Source organism: Planococcus citri, chromosome 2 (genome assembly GCF_950023065.1).
Source record: "Planococcus citri chromosome 2, ihPlaCitr1.1, whole genome shotgun sequence".
In the NCBI taxonomy this organism is placed as follows: Eukaryota; Metazoa; Arthropoda; class Insecta; order Hemiptera; family Pseudococcidae; genus Planococcus; species Planococcus citri.
This window is the reverse complement of record NC_088678.1, coordinates 72,745,990-72,770,405: the sequence shown is the minus strand read 5'-3', so window position 1 is coordinate 72,770,405 and position 24,416 is coordinate 72,745,990. Positions and strand designations below refer to the sequence as shown.

The following is a 24,416-nucleotide window of genomic DNA, read 5'->3' as shown; positions in this document are numbered from 1 at the left end:
AAAAAACGGATAAGTAGGTATAGGTATACTCGTAGTACAAAGTCTTATTAAATCTAAAATCACAAAGATATGAATACGCAGGTATGAAAGAACACTTGCATTATTTCGCTTGACTGTTATACCTAGCTACATTTTATTCTTTAATTCTAAGTTTACCAACTTCCACAACCAATTCTTTCGACATTCTTTCATTTAATTTGGCAAATTCGTCTGAAACTGCAATTGCAAAAAAATTGTTCGCACAAAACTTCACACAGGATTCCTTCAACTGATTGAGAATATCTTTCATCTTCGTAACGTTACTCATTACAATTACACGTTCATACAAAGATACAACATTTTCAACAGTAATACTCCTCTGTACCAACGATACACAACGTTCGGCTAACAATTTCACATTATATTTATTCGCCAAGCTGAGTAAATCTGCAACACAGAAAAAAAAACACCGGAAATGTGTAGCCTACTCATAACACATCGTAAAAAGTTATCAGACTATAATCTCGTTTTCTACTCATACCCATAAGTTCGTCGAAGGATAACGTATCATCCATTTGATCTGTGTATACGTATTTGAGGAAAGCTTTATACACATTGAAATCACCATCCTCAATTTCTAGAACGCTACGTATCAATATTGATGATTTAGAAATTTAAGTGATCTCTTTCGGAAAGTGCAATATTTATAGAACGATTCGTACAAAACATATGTTTACCTCGGTTTCTCAATAGACCAATCGTTCTGGAACACTTCAGCGAAATGTTCACATCGTACAGCTAATATTGATTTATGGACTGGAATTGTTTTACCTTCCACCACAACAAATAGGTCGCAGAATTTCTGAAAAAGGAGTAATAAAATGATCAAATTTGGTTAAAATTGAATTGCTAAATAGAAAAACTGATTCGCAGGTCAAAAAATGACGCACCGGATCATCGAAAGCTTTTTTGAACGAATCAAGTAATGAATTCTGAGCATCTACAGGATCGAGTTTTTTCATTGATTTTGAAGTTGAATCTGGTAATTCGTTAACATTTATTGGTTTGTAAGTGACCAATGAAGGCGAAGAATAATGATAGAAAACTTCATGAAGCGATTCGAACGGTGTAAGTTGAGGTTCGGAAATGATTCCTCCTGAAATCAAGAATGATCATTTCAATTGATAGTAGTTTGAATACCTACCTAGATTTTTTAAAAATTCATACTAAATTTCCAATTTCTTACCTCGACCTTTGCCCCACATGTATACTTTGCCACTTTCAGTCAACGCAGCTGAAAGAGAACAAAAACAACTAACAGCTATGTCAACAATCCTGAAAGAAAAAAGCAAACCATAACTTGTTCGTCCCATCATATTTTTTCTATTAAAGAACCATTCGTAACTAGAACTACCTACTTTTCGGTAGTAAATGAATTGAGTATGAAGTTTTCACAAAGCGTGGGAGATTTAGGATTATTAAGATGAATGCCCAGCTGTTGATTTCTGTTAGAGTCAGTCACAAATAAACTACCATTCTCATCCAGAGCAAGCGCATATGAATATCCACCGATCAGTTTGACAATTTTTCCAGGATTGGCAACATTTTCAAAATCCATCATCACGCAGTAACTACCTTGTGAGATGTTTTTAGGAACAGTATCAAAATCTGCGTCGCCAATTTCTATTTTCATCACCTAAAAACATGAAATTTCATTAACTCTGGGCAGATCTATTTTATCTAATATACCTACTCGTGCAATATGAAGATATTAATGTGATTACTTTTCCATTCTCCAATAATGAAATACCAAAGTTTCTAGTCACGTAAAGTACATTCGATAGTTTTACTTTCATGGTGTTGATCGAATTTAAGGATCCAGCCGGTTCTAGTTCTCCAAAATTAAACACGTAAAGCTGCAAATAGGGACGATAAAATTGATGTAAATGATTAGGCAAGTTGGTGAATAAATATATTAGTAATAATGTAATAGATATGAAAGATATTGAAATAGTTGTAATCTTACCCTTCCATCATCACATAAAGCTAAATGTTTTTCCCGTGGTCCAATGGCGATATCTACCACAGGCAAGTCCAGCAGCGCACGCACTTTTTGAGGTACAACAGGAACATATCTATACGTCTTTTTGTTCCCGTCGTAATATCTGTAATATCCATAAACAAAAACTTCGCCTTCCTCAGCGCAAATGAAAATCTGTTGTTTCCCAAATACAAACTCTAAAAAATGATGAGAGAGGCAGAGTAAGTGTATCATAGGAAACCAAACCAAAACCAATAAATTATCATCACTAATGATTCGTATAACATATTGTAAGAGATTATACAGGTAATTATTGAATTATGCAATACCTACTTTTTATTCGTTTTCCACATAATGGAGAAAGTTTCACCGGTTCATAAAATTCTGTTTTGGTCATGGCTTCTGCCTTAGAGTCCACTATAGACGGATTTTTTACACAGAACTTGCTGAACTTTTCAGCTGCATAAACTTCACGGTTTTTCGTGACGAAGAGGACATTACTATTCTCATGTTCGTCAACTTGAAACAAAGTAATCAAATATTACACAAAGCAGTTTACAAATAGATACGAAATGATAGTGACTTACTCCAAATGGCAAACGTTTCGATTCGTTTGATAAAATCGTCGCTTAATTTCCATTCGCAAAGATACTTTCGAATATCCATTTTTGATTTTCAGTTGAGTTTAAATTACAGGTAATGAATCTTAGATAATTCTTCGTTCAAATGAAACTATGAACTATACATTTCGACGAAGTAGGCTATGAAGAGAGAGAAATAAAGAGACAGTGGGAATTATTTTCAATCCCTCGAAATTTTTATCACTAATGAGTGATAACAAGTAACAGCTACCACCGCTCCACCGCTGCCTAGCCAACCGGTTTGTGAAGAAAACGAACTATCAGAAAAGTAAATATTCTAAATCGGGCGGGCGATGTACATTGTATTTGTGTTCCATTATTTTTTTTCTACGAACTACGACGGTGAAACTCTTTCAGCCTTCAATCTTATTAGCTTTGCTTCAAGTACGCTAAATGCTCCGAGACTTGCTTGTAAAAAGTTTATACAAATAGAAACACAACATTCAACAGAAAAATTGTTCACAAACAGTGCAAATTGATATATATTTACTCGTAAAATATAGAAATAATTTCATGACAAAAATTAGTCTTTAATTGGTAAAACAGTAGGTACTACAAACTAGAATAGGAAAAATTAAAAATTGGTACAAAAACTAAAAAGTATAACAAAAAATTGACAAACAAGTGCAGTGAAAATACACTTTCATTAAGATCTAATTTTAAAATTGCGTTCACAAACTTCCACAATCAACTCTCTCGCCACTTCCGCATTCAACTTGGCAAATTATTCCGATGTTCCTATCGGATCACGAAACGCTTTTTCGAACGAACCAACTAATAAATTTTCTGGTTTCGATGTTATAGCAGGCAATTCACCAACATTTATCGGTCTGCAAGTTACCCAAGGTTCTGAACAAACGAAGAACGCTTCATGAAGGGAACTGAAAGGCGTAAGCCTAGGTTCGAAAATGCAAACGCCTGAAAGAAAAAAGATTTCAAATGATACCAACTTGAATCTGAACATCTACCAAATTAAATACCTGTACAGTTAATCAAAAAATTCACAGAATATCAATCTCTTACCTCGATTGTTGCCCCATATATAAACTTTACCACTTTCAGTTAATGCAGTTGACAGACAAGAAAAACAGCTAGCAGCAACGTCAACGATCCTGCGCAAAAAAATTACACGAATGAATCAACTAATAACCTAAAAAATGTAACTCCCTCCATTGTATGACAATGTATAAAACCGTTCACAACTGACTTTTCATTGATAACTGAGACTTGCTCAAATTCATCTGCACGATACTGGTCACGTTTGCCAAGTCCTAGCTGTCCCTCGTGATTGAGGCCAATCACAAATAAACTTCCATGTTCGTCCAAGGCAAACACATGCATGTATCCTTGAACAAGTTTTTCAATTTTACCGCGACTCGCAGCATTTTGAAAACCAACTTCTTCGCAGCGATTGTTCAAGGCATCGTCGTTAATTATCCTCATTACCTGCAGATTGAATGTCGCGTATGTTAGAACTTTAGCGTATGTAATATGGATATAGAAATCTTACACATAGACCTATTAAAGAATTAACGAATAATCACCTTTCCATCCTCGAATAAGGCAATACTCATACTAAAATTATTGTATCCAGTCACATGAACTATGCTTACTGGCTTCGCATTCGCTGCGCTGGTGTTTATCTGATACTTGAGTTATAAATCGAGATCGAACGAATAAAGCTATGAAAAATCGATGAAATAAACATAAATTAGTTGAAATCGAATACCTATACATTAGTAATATGGTGATCATTTTCTCCACAAGCAAGAATTTAATCTTACCGGTCCATCTGTACACAGAGCCAAGTTCTTTCCCCCTGGTACAATGGCGATGTCTATTACGCACATGTCCTGAAATACAGGAACTCTTTGAAGTGAAATATTATCTCCGCAAACGTACACTTCGCCATTTCCATCAAAAATGAAAATACTGTAGGTGGAGCCGATAACGAACTCTGAAAAATATTGTCAATCAATAGCTTGATTCATTCGATAATTCTAATCATTATTAAATTTATGATCAAGATGTGATGGCAATATGAAAACAACAAATCCTACTCTTAAACACTTTGCCACATAATAACGAAAGCTTCGTAGGTTCATAATAATTAATCTGTTGACTGGTGCTCTCAGGTAACGGATTGTTAGCGCACTGTTTGACGATTTTTCCAGCAGCGTAAACTTCATGGCCTTTCATAATAAACAAGGCATTCGTAATACCATCAGCTCTCCCTCCTGGAAGCAAAATTATCAATGTACAAAGCTCGCTAGAAAAAAAGTAAATTCGATGAAATCGTGTATCTTACTCCAAACGGCGAAAGTTTCCATTCGTTCAATGAAATCGTCATCGAGTTGCCAATTGTAAAGATATTTTCGAACATCCATTTTAGAGATTGAGCTGAGTTGATTAACGGATCTTGGCGTCGATATTTTAACAGAATTCCACGAATTGCAATACACACAACAGCAACTGGAATTGAATTCGGATTGAGCTGCAATTATTACAGATTCAGTATCAACATAAATGTTTGAATACAAGTTGCACATTGAGACGATTAATCATTAATTTTAAAAACGGAGATGGTGATAAGTGCACGATAAATAGGTATAAAGAATATTCGGGTAAATTTCATGAATTAAGAGTAGGTACTGACTTTTCACATTATTCTAATGATAAGACACAGCAGTAAGTTTTTACATATCATCGACATGAAATGAAACCTTACGATCCAAAAATTATCAAAACAGATCGCTTCTGAAGTTATACGTACGAAATTCAGATAAATTCGAATTGATTGAGACGGATAGGTATACCGGAAAAACCTTGCACAGTGGTTATACAATATTATCTCATTATTGATACTGGTGTTTGAAATGTTCGAGCGGCGTCAGAGCATAATTTACTCAATTTGGATTTTTGCGAGTTGCATTTTATCGAAATAAGCAAGACCGTAATTACGACTTTACGACAGCTTGAAGATTATTTTTTGAACCTTTAGTGAAGAATAAAAGTTACGAGTAGGAGTAGGTTTACGAATAGTTTGCGAGAATGCTTGCAGAAGGTGGTAAAATATTCCTTTACTTCGAGGGTTGAAGGTTGATCCATCTTCAGTCAGATTCTAGCCGAGTTGGATATCGGTATTGTTCACTTATAACGTTTAGTAGGTCTCCTACAATCTGTAATTAATTAATTCAGCGAAATTTCAAATTTTTAATTTCAAATTCAACAAGTTCAATGCATTTTTTGATAAGAAAAATTGATGTGATAACGTTTTTCTCAATTTGCCAAAATCGCGAACGCGCTCTACTGGCCAAAATAAAAACTCTGCCAAAAAAAATTGAACAACCAATCAGAAGCGAGATTTTTGCTCGGCGTGGTCACGTGACGAGGTGATGGAGGTCTTTGACCGTTTTCGCACGTCCGGCACTGATGAATGATTCTTTTTTTTTCAACCTTCGCCATTTTGTTGAATAACGTGACCGGATTCAAGCTACTTCTTTACTGTTCTTCTGTTACATCAGTTTTTTTGTACAGTTTTGCCTGTTTTGCGTAATTTTGGTCGCTTTTGTTGAGTAAATTTATTGCTTATTTTATTGCAATTTAATTAGCGGTGTTTGCGTCCGTATTTATAGTAAGTTTCTGCATTATGTTAGCTTTTATGTATGTTGGTTCCTCGTACTTATATACCTATTGCCAGAAGAAAATCTCCGGTTTCCGGTCGTCTTTTCTATCTCGCCTCATGGCGTAAGTTGAATTATAGTTTTTCTTTCTTATGTAAGAACTGTTACGAGTTCATCGTACCTTTACGTAATGTTTTCATAAGTTAACGAACGAAAATCTCCGGCAGTGTTTTCTATCCGGGCTCATGGCGAGTTGAATTGATTTACCTATCCTTGTGTAACTGTGTAACGAGTTCACTGAACCTTACGTAATGTTTTCGTGTGTTTATTGACAGGCTGGAATGGAATAATACTACAGAAATGTCGAAGTACTTGGATACGAGTCGAATTCGAATATTGTTGCAGTGAATCGTTTATTGCCAGGGCCAAGATGTACTTTTTCGGCATGTTTAAACTCAGACGACCGCATCGCATCGATCATATTATGTATTTTATCGATCAGAAGAATGAATAATGAAGCATCGTCACCTTCGTAATCCTGGAAAATTCGTGAAAAGGAGAAATAATAAATCGTAAGTTTTGCTTTCAACTATAGTTTCATGTTTGTAGTTTGTACAGTGTCAGCTAAGCCTGTTACGGCGTTCTCGGTCGGTGACTCGTCTCCGCCTTTGTTATCCTTATCTCTGTCGACGGTGACGTGTGACGATATCGAAGTTGATCGGAATCTGAACAATAGAGCTGCGACATCGTAGAATATCTTATCTCCCTAATCTCTTTTTCATCGTTGCGTGGGATTATTTTATTTTGCGTACTACATGTAGTAGTAGTGTATTGGAATGTAATTTTCTCTGGTGACGTCGTAACGTGCTCGGTGCTGCTCATTCTTCCGGTTCCAGCGTATACAAGCATTTTGCAACTTTCGATGATCGATTTACCAAATATGTACGATGCGCATTACGTAGTTAAGTAATGTATTGACGATGATTGTTTTGAATTTTTATTAGTGCGAAATACTTGAATAACGTATCTTTGTGTTTAAATGAATTTGTTAATGAAATATTTCGTTTTGATCTCGACAAATCGCTAATTTATTGTATGTTTCAGGTCGTGTTGATTTTGTTTTTTTGGATGATTATTAATCTGGTCTGGTGATGTTAAAAGACGTTCGGTCCTTTGGCGAACATCAGTTTGTCGCTCGCCTTTGATTTTCCTCCCACCAGTTCATTTTACGGTGATTAGATACAAGTACAGGTAAATGTAGTTTTCATTCAGCTTTCAATACCTAGTTACGTAAATCTACCTACGTCTACAATTTAACGTATGATATATACTTATACGTGTTCGTATTATTTTGACAGAATGTCAGAGCTTTTATCGAAATCACCTATGAGTCGAATTTTTCGTTGCAGTATCACTCGTTAGTTGTCATTTTTTTGATCAGTCGCAAAATATCCGCTTGGTAAGTTTGTTGTTTTTTCTCCATTGACTTGTCGATTTATTGATATGCTTTGCTTACGAGTGCAGTTTTATTCTCTTTTTTTTCGCAATATCGCATGTTCATTGTTCGTCGCAGAAATTTGAGCAAATTTATGGTGGTTTAATTTTTTTTTCCGAATTCCATGCCTATTTTTAAAATTTTTCCAAATTGAGTTTTTGTAAACGAAAGCTAGGTCATATTTAGATATTATATTAGATAAGATAAAAATCACCCATGATTGATAAAAAATATGTACCTATTAAGTATGTAAGTATTTTCGTGTGTTCGTATTGATATTTTTTAATTACGTAATTACTTGTGGTTTTTTCAATAGGTGTACCTAATACCTATGTCGGGTCTATTTGCTGCGTTGCGTTAGTTCAACGGTGAATTTGAGCGATTTACGAAAGAATAAAGAAAGATGAACAATGCACATTTGACATCAAATTTTTAAATTGGTAAGTTATTATAATTTGTTTGTAGTTTCTGTGTGATTGTTTATATTATGATTATGTATGTGAAGATAGGTTTTTCAAGGTCGATAATTTCGCATTACCGATAAGTTTTCTTTCCATCACCTCCAAAGTTGCACAGTAATTCAAGAGACCTATTCAAAATTTTCCAAAATTACCCTGGTTTTTGATTTTTTTTAAATCAACGTATAACAAAGTATATTAATCATTTTTATTTTGAAAGTTTGAATTGGAGCAGGGAGATGTTCATTTTGGGTTTTAGTAGTGCTGAAATTCAGAATCGTGTACTTCATTTTATTATTATGTACCTACTATTCTTTTTTTTTTTTTCATGTGACGTACGGTTGGAATCTGAGCTCATTTTTTTCTATTTGCCCCCCCCCCCTCCTGATGTATTCTGCGGACATTTGAATACAATATTTTGTTTTTTGATGATTCTGGGTGAAATTCTAGGTCGCGTTTATACGTAAAGCTTCTCCGTTCCCACTCGTCTGAAGCTCGCCGAATTTTGAAATGAAAATCATGATAACTAATTAACAAAATGCAGGCTGAATTTAATTATATACGTGTATAGTACCTATCTGAAACTGGAAATAAGGTGCTCGATGTAACATTTTGATATTTTTTATCGTGTGATAAAGAATCGAATTAGGTAGTGAAGTTGCGATATTATTGTGTGTATGGTCCAGTCCAGTCTAATTTTATAGTGTAATGTTAATGTAGAAGTAGAACTACGACGTTTTGAGATCATGTATACTTGTTGCTGACTTGCTGCGTCAATTTGAAATTTTCGTTCAAGCCTCAAGGTGGACATTTTATCAGAATTGGCTCTTCATTGTTAATTTTCGTTTTTTTACGCTCCCACCCCTGAAGTTATTGCATTTCAAGAGTAAATAATTTTTTATTTAGATTTGATCTCATTTCATTTCGAAACACACACACACACCCCCCCCCCCCCTCCTAACCGATCACCCAAGGTACTAGTATGCTGGTTTCCTTGTATAGCGAGGCTCTCAAACTTGTAAATAATCGAAGAAAAATATTAGAATAAATATGAGTCTTTTTTTGAAATTCTTTTGAAGGCTCGTACTGGATTACTTTTGCAAAATTTTGGTTACTCGAAGTTATTTTTTTAGAATAAATTTTCAAAAATTTGAAAAGTCTAGTTCCTTACTTTAATATTTATTCCTGAAACTTGTCTTTTTCGGCGTAAAATGTCGACAATTCTCCTTTGTTTGCTAAAAGCTGCCAAAAAATTCCGTTTTTTTGCAGCAAGTTGTGAAAAAGGTTCGGTTTTTTTTGGAAGAAAAAAATTTCTATGAAGCATAAGTCTTGCTTTTTGTTTGAAGTTGGAAAAATGGTCGCTTTTTCTGCCCTAAAGTCTCGTATTTTTTTCTGAAAATTTTCGCTTTAGCGTATAAAATTTCAAAAAATTTGTTATAACGTATCACTCTTTTGCCAATAAATGTCGAAAAGCCCTGTTTTTTTTGGCTAAAATTGGACTCGATCGAGTTTTATTATCAAATTAAAATTAAAACGTTCTGTTTCGTTTTTTTTCCCCTTCATTTTATTCATTAAATTGATTTGAAAAGCTTTGTTTCTTCATCTTTGGTGATTTTTTTCTACTCGCATTGGAATGTTTTCGCGCGTTTATAAGTTTTTTGGTTACTGAAGTTTCTTTTTTGATCGAGTTCCACTTTCGTTTCTCATCAGAATCGTATCTCGTACTTATAATCGTAAAATACCGTAACATTTCATTTTGAGAACATTTGACGAATTTTTCGTAAGCATTTACCATTTATAAAGAATATTCTGTGCATTTTTTTCGTATTTTGTCCATATTTTGTTGCATAAATTTTTGGTCCTGTGTCGCTTTTGTGACATGTTGACAATTTTTTTAAACAATTTTAGAAAATTTTCAGCTCATTTCAGTGAAAGTGAATCTTGTTTTGGTAATTTTTCATGATTTTGTTTGTTGAATTGAGTTGTTTTAGTGAACATTTTTTTTAACATTTCACTTATTACTCTTGCGTAATTTTCTCTTAAAAAAATTTCTCTATAACAACTTATCCAGTCATCGAATGAGTCCTCGTTAATCTCAAATATAACACACTTAAATTTGTATTGACAAGTATCAGCTATGCTGAGTCAATCGAAAAAAATGGAGAAATAGAGAACACATAATTTTCTAATACACTAATTGACCTCCTGGGCCCACAGTTTTCCACAAAAAATAATAATAATAAATTTCAGACTCAATATGCTCGTGTGCCCAAATCACAAATAAAATGCACGCTGAAATACCTAATTTACGTAATTGAAATATTTCTAAAATTATACTCACCAAACTCAGCAATGATCAAACCACCAAAAAAATCAAATTGAAGAAGCCGCCGACAAAATTGAATGAAAATGATGTCTAGTCACCAGGAACGATTCACACACAGTAACGATGTAAGTGAGGGTGAAAAAAATTCGGAAATAACTACCAAGAAAAAACAACTCGAAAATCAGTAAAAAAAAATTCCAGGATATGCGAGAAAAAAAATGAAAAGTCTGCACAAGAAAAATAAGTCAAATTTGAATCTAAGATTTACGTAAATAGTTCGCGAATCAGAATCAAAATTCCAATTAATTTAAGAAAAATTCACACCAGTAAAAAATACACACGAATCATGCACAAGTATAGAAAAAAAATCCTTGAAACGTTTTTGAAATTACACAACGAAGTGAGCGCAGAGTTCAATAAAAATCCATCACAAAATTCCCACAGCAAATGAGAAGTTTACACGCATAAAACGAATTAATTTACGAACGAAATGTTCACGAATTTACTAATTTAAAATCGATAACCAGTAGTACATAAATGATAAAATTACACGTAGGTAAGGAAATTGATAACAGCTCTCTCGAATACCAACCAACTAGTACACTCGAAGAATCAACACTGAATGAGCAATGAGCTCATTTTTTAAAATCGAAACAACACATACCTCTTGAAAGAAAAAGGCAATTTAAACAAAGACCTAAGGATTAAGGAATGTTGATAAAATCACACATCTGTGGCGTTGACTATTGCGTCATTCCTAAATCTTGAAAAGGAATGAATCGGCATCGGCACAAATGACGAAGAAATACACCCTCAACTGTAGGCATTCAATTCTCTGCAGTTTTATGACCATTACTAATTCGTACCCTTCTTAGAGTTCGGCAAGTTTTCAATTACAAAAAGGCGAGAAGGCGAGCATACACTTCACACGATTCTTTTAAAAATGCTAAATGCTCGAATACCATCGTATATGCGTCACGTTTTTAAAAAACCATAAATGTTATGTTTGCAGCTGCAAGTCTATCGTTTATCGATACATCACACCTCTTTCACATGTTGTTTTAAAATAGTCTACCAAAGCAGGACCTCAAGCAAAGACATTTCTCAACTACGTCTACGTAGTTGGAAACAAAGCATGGGATATCGGCTATTTCACCGCATTCCATCGCATTCCAACCCATTCCAAATGTATATACGAAAGAAACGAACCCATCTAATCTTTCAGACATGTTTTAAGCAACTTTTACTGCCTCATTTGAAGACTTTCTCAAATAGAATGCATTACCTAATTGTTCGATATTTCAATTTAATACCCCCATTAATGTGTTTCACATTGTGTCAATTTTTTAAAGTTTTTGTTTTGCAATTTTTTGAGAATTATTACGAGTAGGTATCTATTTTTATTGAAACGCGGATGAAATGTAAATGTACGTATTTTTCTAATTGATTAATTTTGTTTTTTTCCAACAGATGTTTGATGTAATGCCGGTCTTCTCGTTATTATTTTACCTTCATGGTTGAAATGTGCGTTTATGGGAGAAAGAAAAGCTGCTGAATATTTTCACATCAGATTTTCAAATTGGTGAGTGTAATTTGATGATTTTTGGGGTTTTCGAATGACCTTGGATTGAAATTACATCGGAGGTTTTTTTTTATTGATTTTGGCAGCACTACACTAGGTACTACAGAATTTTCGATCGGTTGAGAATTTTTTTCAGTGATTTTGAAAGAATTTTTTTCGTGATGAATTTGAATTGATTTCTTGCAACGAATACTTTCATGTTGATTTCAAATGAGTTTTCGAGAATTGAAAATGATAATTTTTTTTTGTGGTCACTATAATGAATTTTTTGTTGATTTTTATAATGATGGTAAATTTTGGTTTAAATTTTTAGCGAAATTCTATTCAAATGTTCTGGTAAAAAATATGTATGTTTTTTGAGCATTTTTGAAGGTAATTCAGGACTCAAAATTGGATCATGTTTTTTTGGAATTGTGTTAATTTTTGATAAAGTGTCATACCACATATCGAAATGAGTTGAAATTCCGCAGTCTTTTTGAAGAATTCTGAGCACGAAGATTGGGCATAATTTTTGGCATGTTTGGTCTCCTGTGATCTTTTTTTTTTGTGCTGTAAATGAGTGTGAAATTTCACCAGAAATATAAATATTTCATTTTTGAAATTTTTTTAGCTTATTTTTAAAGTTTGTTGTAGAAAAGTTTCATCGTAAATGTTTTTTGATCACGTTTTTGAAGAATGATTTTATATACCTAAAATTGGGTCAATCATCATGGTTTTGGGATTTTTGAAAAGAAGTCATGTGACCTATATGTATAAATGGACTGATAATTCAATTGCTTCAACCAAAACACTTTTTGAAGAATTTGAAACCAAGATTGGGTAAAATTTTTGGAATTTTTGAAGAAGGGTCATGCGGCTCATTTAAATGTATGTTAAATTTTTTCGAAAATGTGCGAATTGGATATGTGTTTTTTGACCGCCCTTTATTTTTGAAAGAAAAAAAATTCACGTACTTTAATCGAGTTTGAAGATGTGGCAGTTTCAAATTTTCTTTCGTCATATATCCCCCCCCCCCGGCAGGAATAAAAATTCACGTGCGGCTAGACTCGTGTCTCCTGTATATTATTTTCAATTATTACATGTCAGTTTTTTCAAGCTATTTTTACCTATTAGTCCAGGAAAATTAGATGAAAAAAAAGGGTCATTGGGAAAAGTGAGGTAGAAAGCTGAATTTTGGTATACTGGTCCATTTTTTTGTGCTGAACACGAATCCGATGAGTCCCCGGTCGTCCCTGGTGAGCGTTCTCCCCTATTGTGGATCTAAGCCCCCCTTGCAATTTTCTCCCCCGCATTGCATTCTAGCGAAAAATATGTGGTTAGATAAAAGAATCTACGTCAAATTTCCGATCTAATGATATATCAACTTTCCTTCTACCCCCCTTGGGGGTAGAAGGAAAGTTGATATATCATTGGATCGGAAATTTGACGTAGATTCTTTTATCTAACCACATATTTTTCGCTAGAATGCAATGCGGGAGAGAAAATTGCAAAAAACTGGTTTTGGGGGGCTTAGATCCACAATAGGGGAGAACGCTCACCAGGGACGACCGGGTACTCATCGGATTCGTGTTCAGCACAAAAAAATGGACCAGTATACCAAAATTCAGCTTTCTACCTCACTTTTCCCAATGGAATGCTATTTTTCCTGGACTATATTGAAAGTCTACGCGCACCTAATGCTAATGCGTATCAGCTTATCATTGCTGAACAAATGAGTTCTAGTAGATACTCGTATTTACGTGAATATTTTAATTAATTTATATTGTTTCTTCTAACAGATGAACGTTGGGCTACCTGATGTATTCCTTCAACTTTGAGCATTTGTGGAAGAAAGAAAATGAAGAAATGGATATGGATAATATTCGACGTCGGATTTTCGAATTGGTAAGTTCAACATTTTCTAATTTCTCGTATGTAGGTATATGATTGTCAAGTTTTTTAGACTTTGTATTAATGTACTCTGTTTTTCGATGATATTCTTTGTACCTGCGTGTATTTTGCAAATTTATCCTAGTTCATCGATGTTTAGTCAGTTTTCTGTATTTTGTGTCAACTTTTGTGGAGTTTGAGCAGATTTTTTTGTGAATGATTGACTGCTTGGGTTCTGTTTTTCACGAACCAACGTGTTGCGTTGTTTTTTGGACTTGTAATAAGTTGTCTGTCATATTATTCGGTCGGTTAAGAATGGGGACTGATTGGAGAAGCTATACGGCAGAACGCGGGGAAATGTTTATTTTGGGGAAATTTTTACTTGGTATTAGTGTAGGTAGTAGGTACATATAAGTTAAGTTAGTTATATTTGTGATTTTTTGTAATAATCTTTCTCATCTTCTGTTTCTTAGCGTACGCGAGATGTTTCCCCTCCCTCCGAAGATGAATTCGACGCGATTTTTGGAATTTCTGCTAGGATTGGATTGGATCGGGTATTGTCTTGGCAGTTATAGGCAAATTAGCGGTCGTCATTGTCCGTCGGTGATGGCCACTAATTGAAGTGCCTCCGCATGATTGTGGATGACGGATATGAGCCGGATGATTGGTCAACGTGGCGACTTACTCAGATGGACTTCCTGACACGAATTGTGCTTCCGTGCTGGTGGATGCTGATTTCGTTGCGTATCCGAGCCGTGGCGAGATCACTAAAGGTATTCCATCTGGCCATTCTCCGATCCGGTCAGCTTGGGTACGGTCGGAGAGAAAGTCTGCTATATAGTCTGTGTTAGTTGGGGTTGAAATTTACGTGTTTTTTCTGTTGAAAATTTCTAAATTTTGTCTTGCTTTTTTATTTTTCATTTATTTATTTATTTTTTTTCAATTCAATCATTATTTTTGGCTTCATATTTTCTTACATTTTTCTCCCGTCTCTATAAAAGGTGTAAACAATTTTTACGGGTTGGTTTTGATATAAGGCAAGTATGGCGTGCGAGTTTTCTACGTAAATTTCATTTTTTCCATTTATTTATTTTTTATTTATTTTTTTCATTTAAGTTGTCCCTGTGCATAACTTATGTCCAACTTTACCAGATCGTCTCGGTGGCCCAAGGGAATTGTCGCCGGCGGGCCTGTGGAGTACTGGTAATGCAAAATTACATTTTTTTTTCTGCACATTCTCTCGATTTACGCGAAAAGATCGCAACTTTCGAGTGGAGGAGTTGCGCAACCGGCTCATGTCTTGGACGTTACGGCGTAGCCTCCGCGTGTCCCATGAGATCCCACTCCCTCAGCAGCAACAGTCTGGATAAGCCAACTTTACCGCTTCGCAATGCCATTAATCGGGTTGGCGGTAATGCAAAAAGCTGCACTTAAGGTTTTTGGACCGCGCGTAAAGATCGCTACGCTCGAGGGAAGACGTAGCGCAGGTTCTCCTGGACGTACCCGGTATCGATACTGGCGCGGGTTCCTTGAGAAATCCTCTTCCCTCAACCCATTCTCAGTCCTTTAGGTGGGGTACCTATTCTTGTTCATGATGATGCGTGAAGGGGTAAAGTATGACGGACTTTGCCAAGATGGAGGAGATCTATATACTGAGACTACTGTATCCTGTTTCGATTCCGACGTCTGAAAATCTCACCTGAAGATCTGATCTTCATCGATGATGTAAGTTTACTTAGTTTAGTTTTTGAGTATTTTTCTCGTGATGATTCTTGTGCATATGTATTGTGTTATTTTTTACGAAATGTAATTGTGATCGTATTTCGATGATGTGTATTTTGTCGATGTTTTCTTGATTTTGTAACGATACTCGGCCATTATTGCTAGATTTTGCTGTAATTTGGTGATGAAAGGCTATTTTTTTCAACGTTTAGGTTGCTAAAGTTACCTTTTTTTTTTTTTTTTACAAATTTTCAAAGATTGAATTTTTTATGAGTTTTGAGACGGAAAAAAGTTGATAATAGTTACCTACCGAAAAGCGAGTAATTTGCAAAAATATCGAGTCAATAGTCTCGCTTTCGCCAAACATTTTCAAAAACTTTTGGTTGTTGGCAAAATAAGGTTCACTTTTTCTTCACGAATCTCGCCTCTTTGTTGAAAATTTCCGAGAAATGCTTTTTTTTTTGGTCTGCGATCCCCAAAAAGTATCGCTTTTTCAAAAATTGACAAAAATTTGCTTTTTCGCTAAAAATGTCAATTTTTTCATCAAAATTTCCCAAAAGTCGTGACTTTTCAACTTTAATATGCCAGAGAATATTATTTTTTCTTCAACTATAATTGAGCAGAATTTTAAAAATTGCAATATAGCGACGTTTTTTTTGCCAAAATTGAGTCCGGATTGTTGCCACGCAATCTTCAGAGAACTGCTTTTTTACAAAAATATTGACGAAGATTCTCGATTTTTAAAAAAATTACAAAGCTTCGCTTTTGCAGCACACCTAGAAGTCTTCTCTACGCCAAAAATTCCCCGTTGCGCAGAAATTTCGCATTTCGCATCAAAACTAGGTCGTTTTCAACTATTTTTATAACACGTGCCTGAACTAGATTTTGGGCTGTTTTCGCAAAATTTTGTTGGTCTGTTGTTTTTAATTTGTGTTGTGTTTTGTCAATTTTACAGCTACATCTTTCGATTCGAATTGAAGCTCGCGATTGAAAACTGCACCACCGATCTTGTTAAACAACGATATCATCGATATGACCATCATGCTACATTTTTGTTGAAATTTTCTACACGCAACAAGTGTTCGCGATGCTGCATCCGCAGAGACGGCTGTAATTCGATCTTTCGATTCCAAAGCCCAAAACACCGAATTCGCAGGAATTTCAATGTACGTTATTTGTGCTTGTGTAATGTTCATTATGATTTGATTTGATTTTTTTTGGATTCCCCTCCCCCTCCGTGTTTAAACCAGCATTGAAACGTTTTGAACAAATTTCCTGCTAAGAATTCTGATTCTCATCTCTTTGTATAATTTTGAATTTCGGAAAATTTCTTAAAGTTTTTTTTTTGCTACTTTTTGAAAATAATTACGAGTATCTATCTTTATTTAAAGTTGGATAAAATGTAAATTCCTTTCAACGATAAATAATGTGTAATACCTACTCGTGATTGTGTGTATATGCATATTTTTCCAAGTGATTAATTTTGTTTTTTCCTACAGATGTTTGATGTAATGCCGGTATCTACTCGTTATTTCACTTGATCGTTGAAATGCGCAGTTTTTGGAAGAAAGAAAAGCTGAATATTTTCACCTCATATTATCGAATTGGTAAGTGTAATTTGACGATTTTCGGGGTTTTCGAAGAAGTGTCATATGACGTATGACCTTGGATTGAAATTTCGTTGGAAGTTTTCATTTGTTAATTTTGGCCGTGATTTTTTCAGTGATTTCGAACGAATTTTTTTCGTGATGAATTTGAAATTGATTTTTTGCTACGAGTTTTTCATGTTGATTTCAAACCAGTTTTCGAGAATTGAAAACAATAATTTTTTTGTTTTGTGGTCACTAATGAATTTTTTGTTGATTTTAATAATGATGGTAAATTTTATTTTGGTTTAAATTTTTAACAAAATTCTATTCAAATGTTCTGGTAAAAAATACGTATGTTTTTGAGCGTTTTTAAAGGAGGCAATTCAGGAGTCAAAATTGGATTGTGTATTTTGGAATTGTGTTAATTTTTGAGAGAAAGTGACATACCATGTATCGAAATGTGTTGAAAATCCCACAAGGAATTAAAAAATTTTTCTAGTCTTTTTGAAGAATTTTGAGCACGAAAATTGGGAGTAATAATTCAAAATCGGATATTTTTTTTGGAATTGCATTAATTTTCGAAAAAGTGATTGGGCATAATTTTTGACATTTTGAAAAAGTCAGATGCAGGCATGAAATTCGGTCACTTAAAAAGTGACTTAGTCACTATTTTTCTTGCAAGTCACTTTTTTTTTACTATTTCGGCGAAAATGGCCAAAAATAGTGACTTTGGTCACTTTTTTCTAAAGATTTATCGTGTAAAAAAGAAAAAGAGCAAAATTTTAGGAAATGACCAATAATTTTCATGAAAATCCTTCAGAATCATCACTTACAAAAAAATTAAAAATCAACCGTTCAACATTAAAAATGTAACAAGGTGTGATTGGATAGAGCAGATATTTTCTAAACGTTGTACAAATGTAGATCAAAAGATCAGGCAAAAATTTATCACCTGTCAGAATTTCAAGTGCTTAAGTGCTTTTTTCGATTTTTGGTGAATTTTTGACTAAGTACAGTAAACTTCGCTTATTATTATAACGGTTAATGTTATAAATCGCTTTATGTTACTAAAATCGTCTGGTCCCGATCTTTTATATCCCATTACATTTCAATCGGTTTATGTTATAAGTCGCTTAATGTTATTAAAATGGGCTGGGACAAACGTTATAACATTAAGCGAAGTTTACTGTATCAAATTTTGGCCAAAAATGAAAAAAATCAACATTTTACCAAATTGACCAAGAAATCTGAAATTTGGGATATACCCTATTTTCGACACGCCAAATCGATTGGAAACTGTTTCAACCTGTTTTGAGCAGTTCTGGAGCCTCCAGCAGATTTTTGAAACTCGAAATTTCCCAAAATTTCATCAGATGGAGATGGAAAGCCGAAATTCATTCTACGAACTAATTTCAATACGCTATGAAGTTGACTGCAGATAGATTTCAAGTCGTTTTGGAGCCTCCAGCGACTTCTTGAAAATTACTGGAGTCACCAGATGGAGTTAGCAAGCTGAAATTTACTTCGCAAACTAATTTCAATACGAGATGAAGTCGACTGCATGGTGGTTTCAAATGGTTTTGAAGCTTCCAGCTACTTTTTGGAAATTTAAATTTTCCAAAAACACCATACAACCTTTCAAAAAGTCGCTGGAGGCTCCAAAACGACTTTAAACCCAACAGCAGTCGACTTCGTAGCGTATTGAAGTTAGTTTACGGAATAAATTTTGGCTCCAAAACGACTTGAAATCCACGTGCAGTCGACTTCGTGGCATATCGAAATTAGTTTGCGGAATGAATTTTGGCTATCCATCTCCATTTGATGAAATTTTGGGAAATTTCAAGTTACAAAAATCTGCTGGAGGCTCCAGTAATTTTCAAAATGTCGCTGGAGTCTCCAAAACGACTTGAAATCCACGTGCAGTTGACTTCGTAGCGTATTGAAATTAGTTTGCAGAATGAATTTTGGCTTTCCAACTCCATTTGATAAAATTTTTGTGGGAATTTCGAGTTTCAAAAAATCTGCTGGAGACTCCATGCAGAACTGCTCAAAATGGGTTGAAACAGTTTCCAATCGATTTGGCGTGTCGAAAATAGGGTATATCCCAAATTTCAGCTTTCTTGGTCGATTTGGTAAAATTTGGACTTTCCCCCTCATTTTTGGGCTAAATTTGATTCTCAAAAATATACCAAAAATCGAAAATGGCACTTTAGTGCTTGAAATTTTGACAGGTGAAATTTGCCTGATCTTTTGATCTTTGATCTAGGTATCTTTGTACGGTTTATTATTTGTTATAGCTCAAGATCAGTTGTTTGAACGGTGGAAAATGCGTATTTACGGAAAATTGGTTAGGTAACTTAATTTACATTTTACGTTACTTCTTTTCTTAAATTAAAAATTTACGGCGAACTGATTAGGCAACTTATTTTACATTCCTTTGTATACAATTGACGGATTAAATTTAGAAGGGTGGGGGAGTGGTTGGCTTTATTATTTTTGTAAAAGATACCAAACAATATAACATGGAAATTTCAAAAATCTAAGAACAGAGGCGTTTCGACGATTTTACTCTGGAATATCTTTTCTGAAGGGAAGGTTGTGCTTTATCATTTTTTAATGATGTGTTGGATGACGATGACGATGGCGACCTATTTAGATATAGAAGTTGAATAATGAATATTTTTAAACACCGATTTTTTTTCATTTAATTATATATATGTAATATGTATTGTTCATTAAGAAATGGTTTTAGTTGTTCGCAATTTAAATCAACTCGCGTTTATTTTTTTGTTTTAGGAGGCGAAGACCAGACCCTGCAGATCTAAGAATGGAATTCAGATGCAGATCCTGGAACCAATACGTGTGATATCATCATCAGCTCCACAATACGAGTATTCTCCGGCTTCGAACGTGTAACGTCTTACTATACGTATGTAATTTTTGTGATCTCGATATCTCTCGCCTCCCTCCCGCCCCTCCAGTTTCAATTTTACGCGATCAGCTTTCGACAGAACAATACTAGTGTGGCGATTTTATTCAGCAGAACCATGAATTTTTTAACCGAGCATCAAGAAGCACTTTTTTGACGATGATAATACAATGTTTGTTAATGGAACTTGTCGCTCCCCCCTCTCCCTGCATCGCAGAACTTGGTACACGTACAATAAACGCAATACAGCGCTGAATAATTTTTTGAGAAGTACATATAGACTTATTATAGCTCGGAGAACGATATTTTTACACGCAATTTTTATGCTGCTGTGCGAATTTTTTGAATGGTATAATGCTCTCACTGGACTACTTTTGAATGTAGCAGTTTTGTGTGGTAATTTTAGCTGCCACAATTTTTTCTGGCTGAAGAACGATATTATAAATACTTAGTTAAGTGTACGAATTCGTAAATAATATGATTGTGCACCCAACTAACTGATATTTGATGATTGAAATGATTCGATTGGAAAAGCTGTATGGTTATTCCCTGAAGATGGAATACGTAGTTCCATATTGAGAACTTGCATGAACGTTAGCTGCTTTGTTTACATCGATTTTATGGACGATTATTTGCGTGGATATTCAACGTTTTTTTTCCCAATTGATGGAAGAATATGGTCGATGTATTGGAATTTTTTAAAGCTCGACGTACGATACGAGTATTTTTACGCTTTATTTAGGTACTTTATTGAAGGGCTCTCTCTTCATTAAGATTATATGGGCCGTGGGCGAATAGGGATGCTATTTTAGGATAGGTATTGCAACGATATTCATTTCGAACAATTATTATTTTTGGCTTTAGTTTTTTGACTTTGATCAAATCAGTTATTGTATTGGGTATGATTTATGATGTATTTTTTTTTTGTTTTTTTGAAAATTGCATAGGCATTCGATGATTTTGGATTCAAAATTGGGAAAATGTTGGATGGTTAGTGCGTTTTGAGGAAGGAAAGGTGTTGTTTCACGATGTATTAAATTTGGCTGTTTTCAAAATTCATTGTAGGTATAAGTTGAGCGCCGATGTTGGTATCTGGTCAACCTGGAGACCCCACAACATCGGAAGAGACCCGGAGGGTTTCGCGATGCCTACTGCGATCGTCCCCGGCATCCGGGATTCCACGGCGGCATGGTAGGGTCGCATTAAACGAAGGGTAAAGAGGGATGGTAGATTTTACACGTTTAACTAGATATCTAACATTGTTCGAATCGCAGGTCGAAAGGTCTTTTCATCGTCGGTGGCGTTCTTTGTGTTACCTCGTGCATGACTTTTTCCTTCAAAGACACACTGGCGTGTGCTTTTTGGAGCGAACGAGTCGTATACGAGTTATCCGAGACGTTTGTCGGCGATTGGTGGTGCGTGAAAGGTGCGTGTCGAAGCTGTAGGGTCAGGCGAGGTTAGGGTAGAAATCCGTGCGCCGTCTACTTACTTACTGCTTCCCGGCGGTACACGTGCCGACCGGGGTTTTTACAGGATCGGCTTATCAAAGAGGATGTAGGCTGGCGCCTTTCAGGCGGTCTGTTATCACGATGAGTGTAGGGAATTGAGATACTGTTCCGGAGAGTTGGGCCCGACAAAGGGTTCGATTGTCTGGACTGTTGAGAGTGCGCGAAGAGCGGGTGTCGATCTGGATTTTTATGCTTTGTTGGAATCTAGTTAAATGTGTAAAGTATTTCCGTCATCGTATTGGGGTAGAGAAATAATCAAAAATTGATGTATTAAAATGTTTAGCATCGAACTTTCTATAGGAATGTGTTTTAGTCATCATTGGTCGGATGGGAGATGACTGGGGTTCGATTTCGGTACTGTGTGAAGAGTCAGGTACTACAGGCGAGTCGTTACTGTGTTACGTATAAGTTAGTTTATACGAGTCGATTCAGGCGAGTCGTTATTTAATTATTTATTAATTAAGATTAGTTCATTTGCGTCAAATTTGAGATATATAAGACAAGTGACGAGCGAAATTGTCGAGCATTAACGCTGTTTGAAATTAGGACCCCTCCCCCTCCCGCCCCTTTACTTTTTATGTGTATTCATGTTAATGTTGTATCATTTCTGTATTTCTGTATTTTCTTTAAAAAATTTGTATTACCTATTCGTGTATTTTTGTAATGACCAATCATGGTTTTTCGCTGTCGAGCGGCCGGCAGTGTTTTTTACTCCAGATTGGTCAACGTGTTGTAGAATTAACTGAATTAAGTTTGTATTGATTTCTTTGCCGTTGAAATATTTAAAACAATGTTCGTTTTGTGTTGTTTTATTTCATTTCATTTTATGTTTCGAAACTCGACGAATTCGTGGAATAGACGAACAGTGGCTATTTTTCATCGAACCTCCCTCTCAGAAGCCCATTCTGGGGGGGGGGGGGTGCCAAAATGATATCAAATTCGTACTCAGGCGCCTCTAAAAAAACACGATTTTGATGTGCAATATGATATTTAGGTTAGACTCATTTTTGATTTTTGAACCTCCCCTTCTGAAGCCCATTTTGGGATTAACGTCGAAATAATGAAAACATTAATTTTGATATGCTACGTAATATTTGGGCCCTTTTTGAGTTCTGAACCTCCCCTTCAGAAGCCCCTTTTGGAGTTTCCGCCAGAATGATGTTGGGAGCATCAAAAACGTATATTTTGATATGTCACGTGATATTTAGGGTAATTTTGGAATTTGAACCTCCTCTTTAGAAGCTTCTTTTGGGATTCACTCCGAAATGATAAATCAAATTCGTATTCAAGAGCCTCGGAAACATACATTTTGATATGCCACTTGAAATTTGGGTCAATTTTTGAGTTTTGGACCTCCCTTTCAAAAGCCCATTTTGGGGCTCACGCTAAAATTATATCTAATTCGTACTCTGGAGTTTCAAAACCGTGCATGTTGCTGTGCCACTTGAAATTTGGGGTGATTTTTGAATTTTGAACCTCTCCTTCAAAAGCCCATTTTGGGGCTCACGCTAAAATTACATCAAATTCGTATTCTGGGGCTTCAAAACTATACATTTTGATGTGCCACTCGAAATTTGGGGTGACTTTTGAGTTTTGAACCTTCCCTTCCAAAGCCCATTTTGGTTTTTCGACAAAATGATGTCAAATTCGTGTTCAGGAGCGTCAAAAACATCTATTTCGATATGTTTCGTGATATTTAGGCCAATTTTGGAATTTAGAACCGCCTCCTCAAAAGCCCCTATTGCAGTTTCCTCCGAAATGAAATCAAATTCATACTTCGGATCCCCGATAACATATATTTTGATGTACCGCCTGATATTTAGGGCCATTTTTGAGTTTTGGACCTCCTTCCCCTCCTTTAGAAACCCATTTTGGGGCTTCGAAAACATGCATTTTGATACGCTACATAATATTTGGGCTTGTTTTTGAGTTTTGAATCTACCCCTCAAAAGCTCTTTGTGAAATTTCCGCCAAATAATATCAATTTCGCTTTCAGGAGCCTCTAAAACGTATATTTTAATGCGCAATATGATATTAGGCCCATTTTTGAATTTTGGACCTCTCCCTCCTAAGCCCCTTTTGGGTCTGGGGCTGAAATATTACCAAAATCGTGATCAGCGGGTTCGTAAACGTATATTTTGATACCTCACATGACGAGTAAGCTCATTTTGAAATTTTGCCCCCCCCCTCGAAGTCCCTGACGACTTGAGCGTTAAAATAATGTCAAATTCGAGTTCGGGAAATTCAAAAATATATATTTCGATACTTCGCACAATGACATTGCACTTATTTTCAAATTCATCATCTACCTCCCCCCCCCCTCGAAGCACACTTCATCAAAATGTCCACGAAATACGATGATTTTTCAGCCATAATAAATGCTCCTGCAGAAATACGTTTTAGGCAACTCTCTTCGAAATTGTATGGTAAGTAACCAAAAATACAAGATTTATCAAGTCGAAAACTCCTTCGAAATACTCGATAGGCAACTTAATTAATTGATCGAAGTCAAAACACGGCAATTTTTCACTTATAATGAATGCCCCTGCAAAAATAATCTATAGGCAACTCAAATAACACGGCCAATCGGATGGTTCGAGCACTGTGCTGCGCGGAGACATTAATTGTTTGCTTTCGAACGGACGCACAGCGCC

The 24,416-nt window shown here is 35.3% G+C and overlaps 2 protein-coding genes and 1 long non-coding RNA gene across 12 annotated transcripts; 1 reads left to right on the top strand and 2 right to left on the bottom strand.

Moving 5' to 3' along the window:
- Window positions 1-10: 10 nt before the first annotated feature.
- LOC135837641 (RCC1 and BTB domain-containing protein 1-like) lies at window positions 11-2,887 on the bottom strand. The gene is made up of 10 exons (XM_065352984.1): window positions 2,608-2,887; window positions 2,354-2,539; window positions 2,006-2,217; window positions 1,764-1,895; window positions 1,398-1,675; window positions 1,226-1,314; window positions 930-1,135; window positions 717-841; window positions 521-624; window positions 11-426 (listed from the first exon to the last, which is right to left on the bottom strand). Exons 1-10 carry the CDS (start codon window positions 2,684-2,686, stop codon window positions 134-136), a joined length of 1,704 nt encoding a protein of 567 aa, XP_065209056.1. The 5' UTR covers window positions 2,687-2,887; the 3' UTR covers window positions 11-133.
- A 238-nt stretch (window positions 2,888-3,125) lies between these two features.
- On the bottom strand, window positions 3,126-11,331 carry LOC135837642 (uncharacterized). Of its 5 annotated transcripts, none has more exons than XM_065352985.1 (8): window positions 10,579-11,331; window positions 4,970-5,155; window positions 4,722-4,898; window positions 4,446-4,618; window positions 4,206-4,343; window positions 3,869-4,107; window positions 3,685-3,773; window positions 3,126-3,579 (listed from the first exon to the last, which is right to left on the bottom strand). In XM_065352985.1, exons 5-8 carry the CDS (start codon window positions 4,233-4,235, stop codon window positions 3,386-3,388), a joined length of 552 nt encoding a protein of 183 aa, XP_065209057.1. In that variant the 5' UTR covers window positions 4,236-4,343; window positions 4,446-4,618; window positions 4,722-4,898; window positions 4,970-5,155; window positions 10,579-11,331; the 3' UTR covers window positions 3,126-3,385. The 5 variants fall into 5 exon arrangements, with proteins under 5 accessions (XP_065209057.1, XP_065209060.1, XP_065209058.1 ...); XM_065352988.1 differs by having other exon boundaries at window positions 4,970-5,133; XM_065352986.1 differs by lacking the exon at window positions 10,579-11,331 and adding an exon at window positions 5,746-5,904.
- On the top strand, window positions 6,124-22,570 carry LOC135837644 (uncharacterized). Of its 6 annotated transcripts, XR_010557227.1 has the most exons (12): window positions 6,124-6,408; window positions 6,620-6,856; window positions 7,389-7,535; window positions 7,643-7,743; window positions 8,096-8,219; window positions 12,034-12,145; window positions 13,924-14,029; window positions 14,488-15,739; window positions 16,692-16,902; window positions 17,236-17,343; window positions 19,623-19,677; window positions 20,122-22,570. It is a non-coding gene; the product is annotated as an uncharacterized LOC135837644 (long non-coding RNA). The 6 variants fall into 6 exon arrangements; XR_010557223.1 differs by lacking the exon at window positions 19,623-19,677 and having other exon boundaries at window positions 6,124-6,295; XR_010557222.1 differs by lacking the exon at window positions 19,623-19,677.
- Window positions 22,571-24,416: the final 1,846 nt, after the last annotated feature.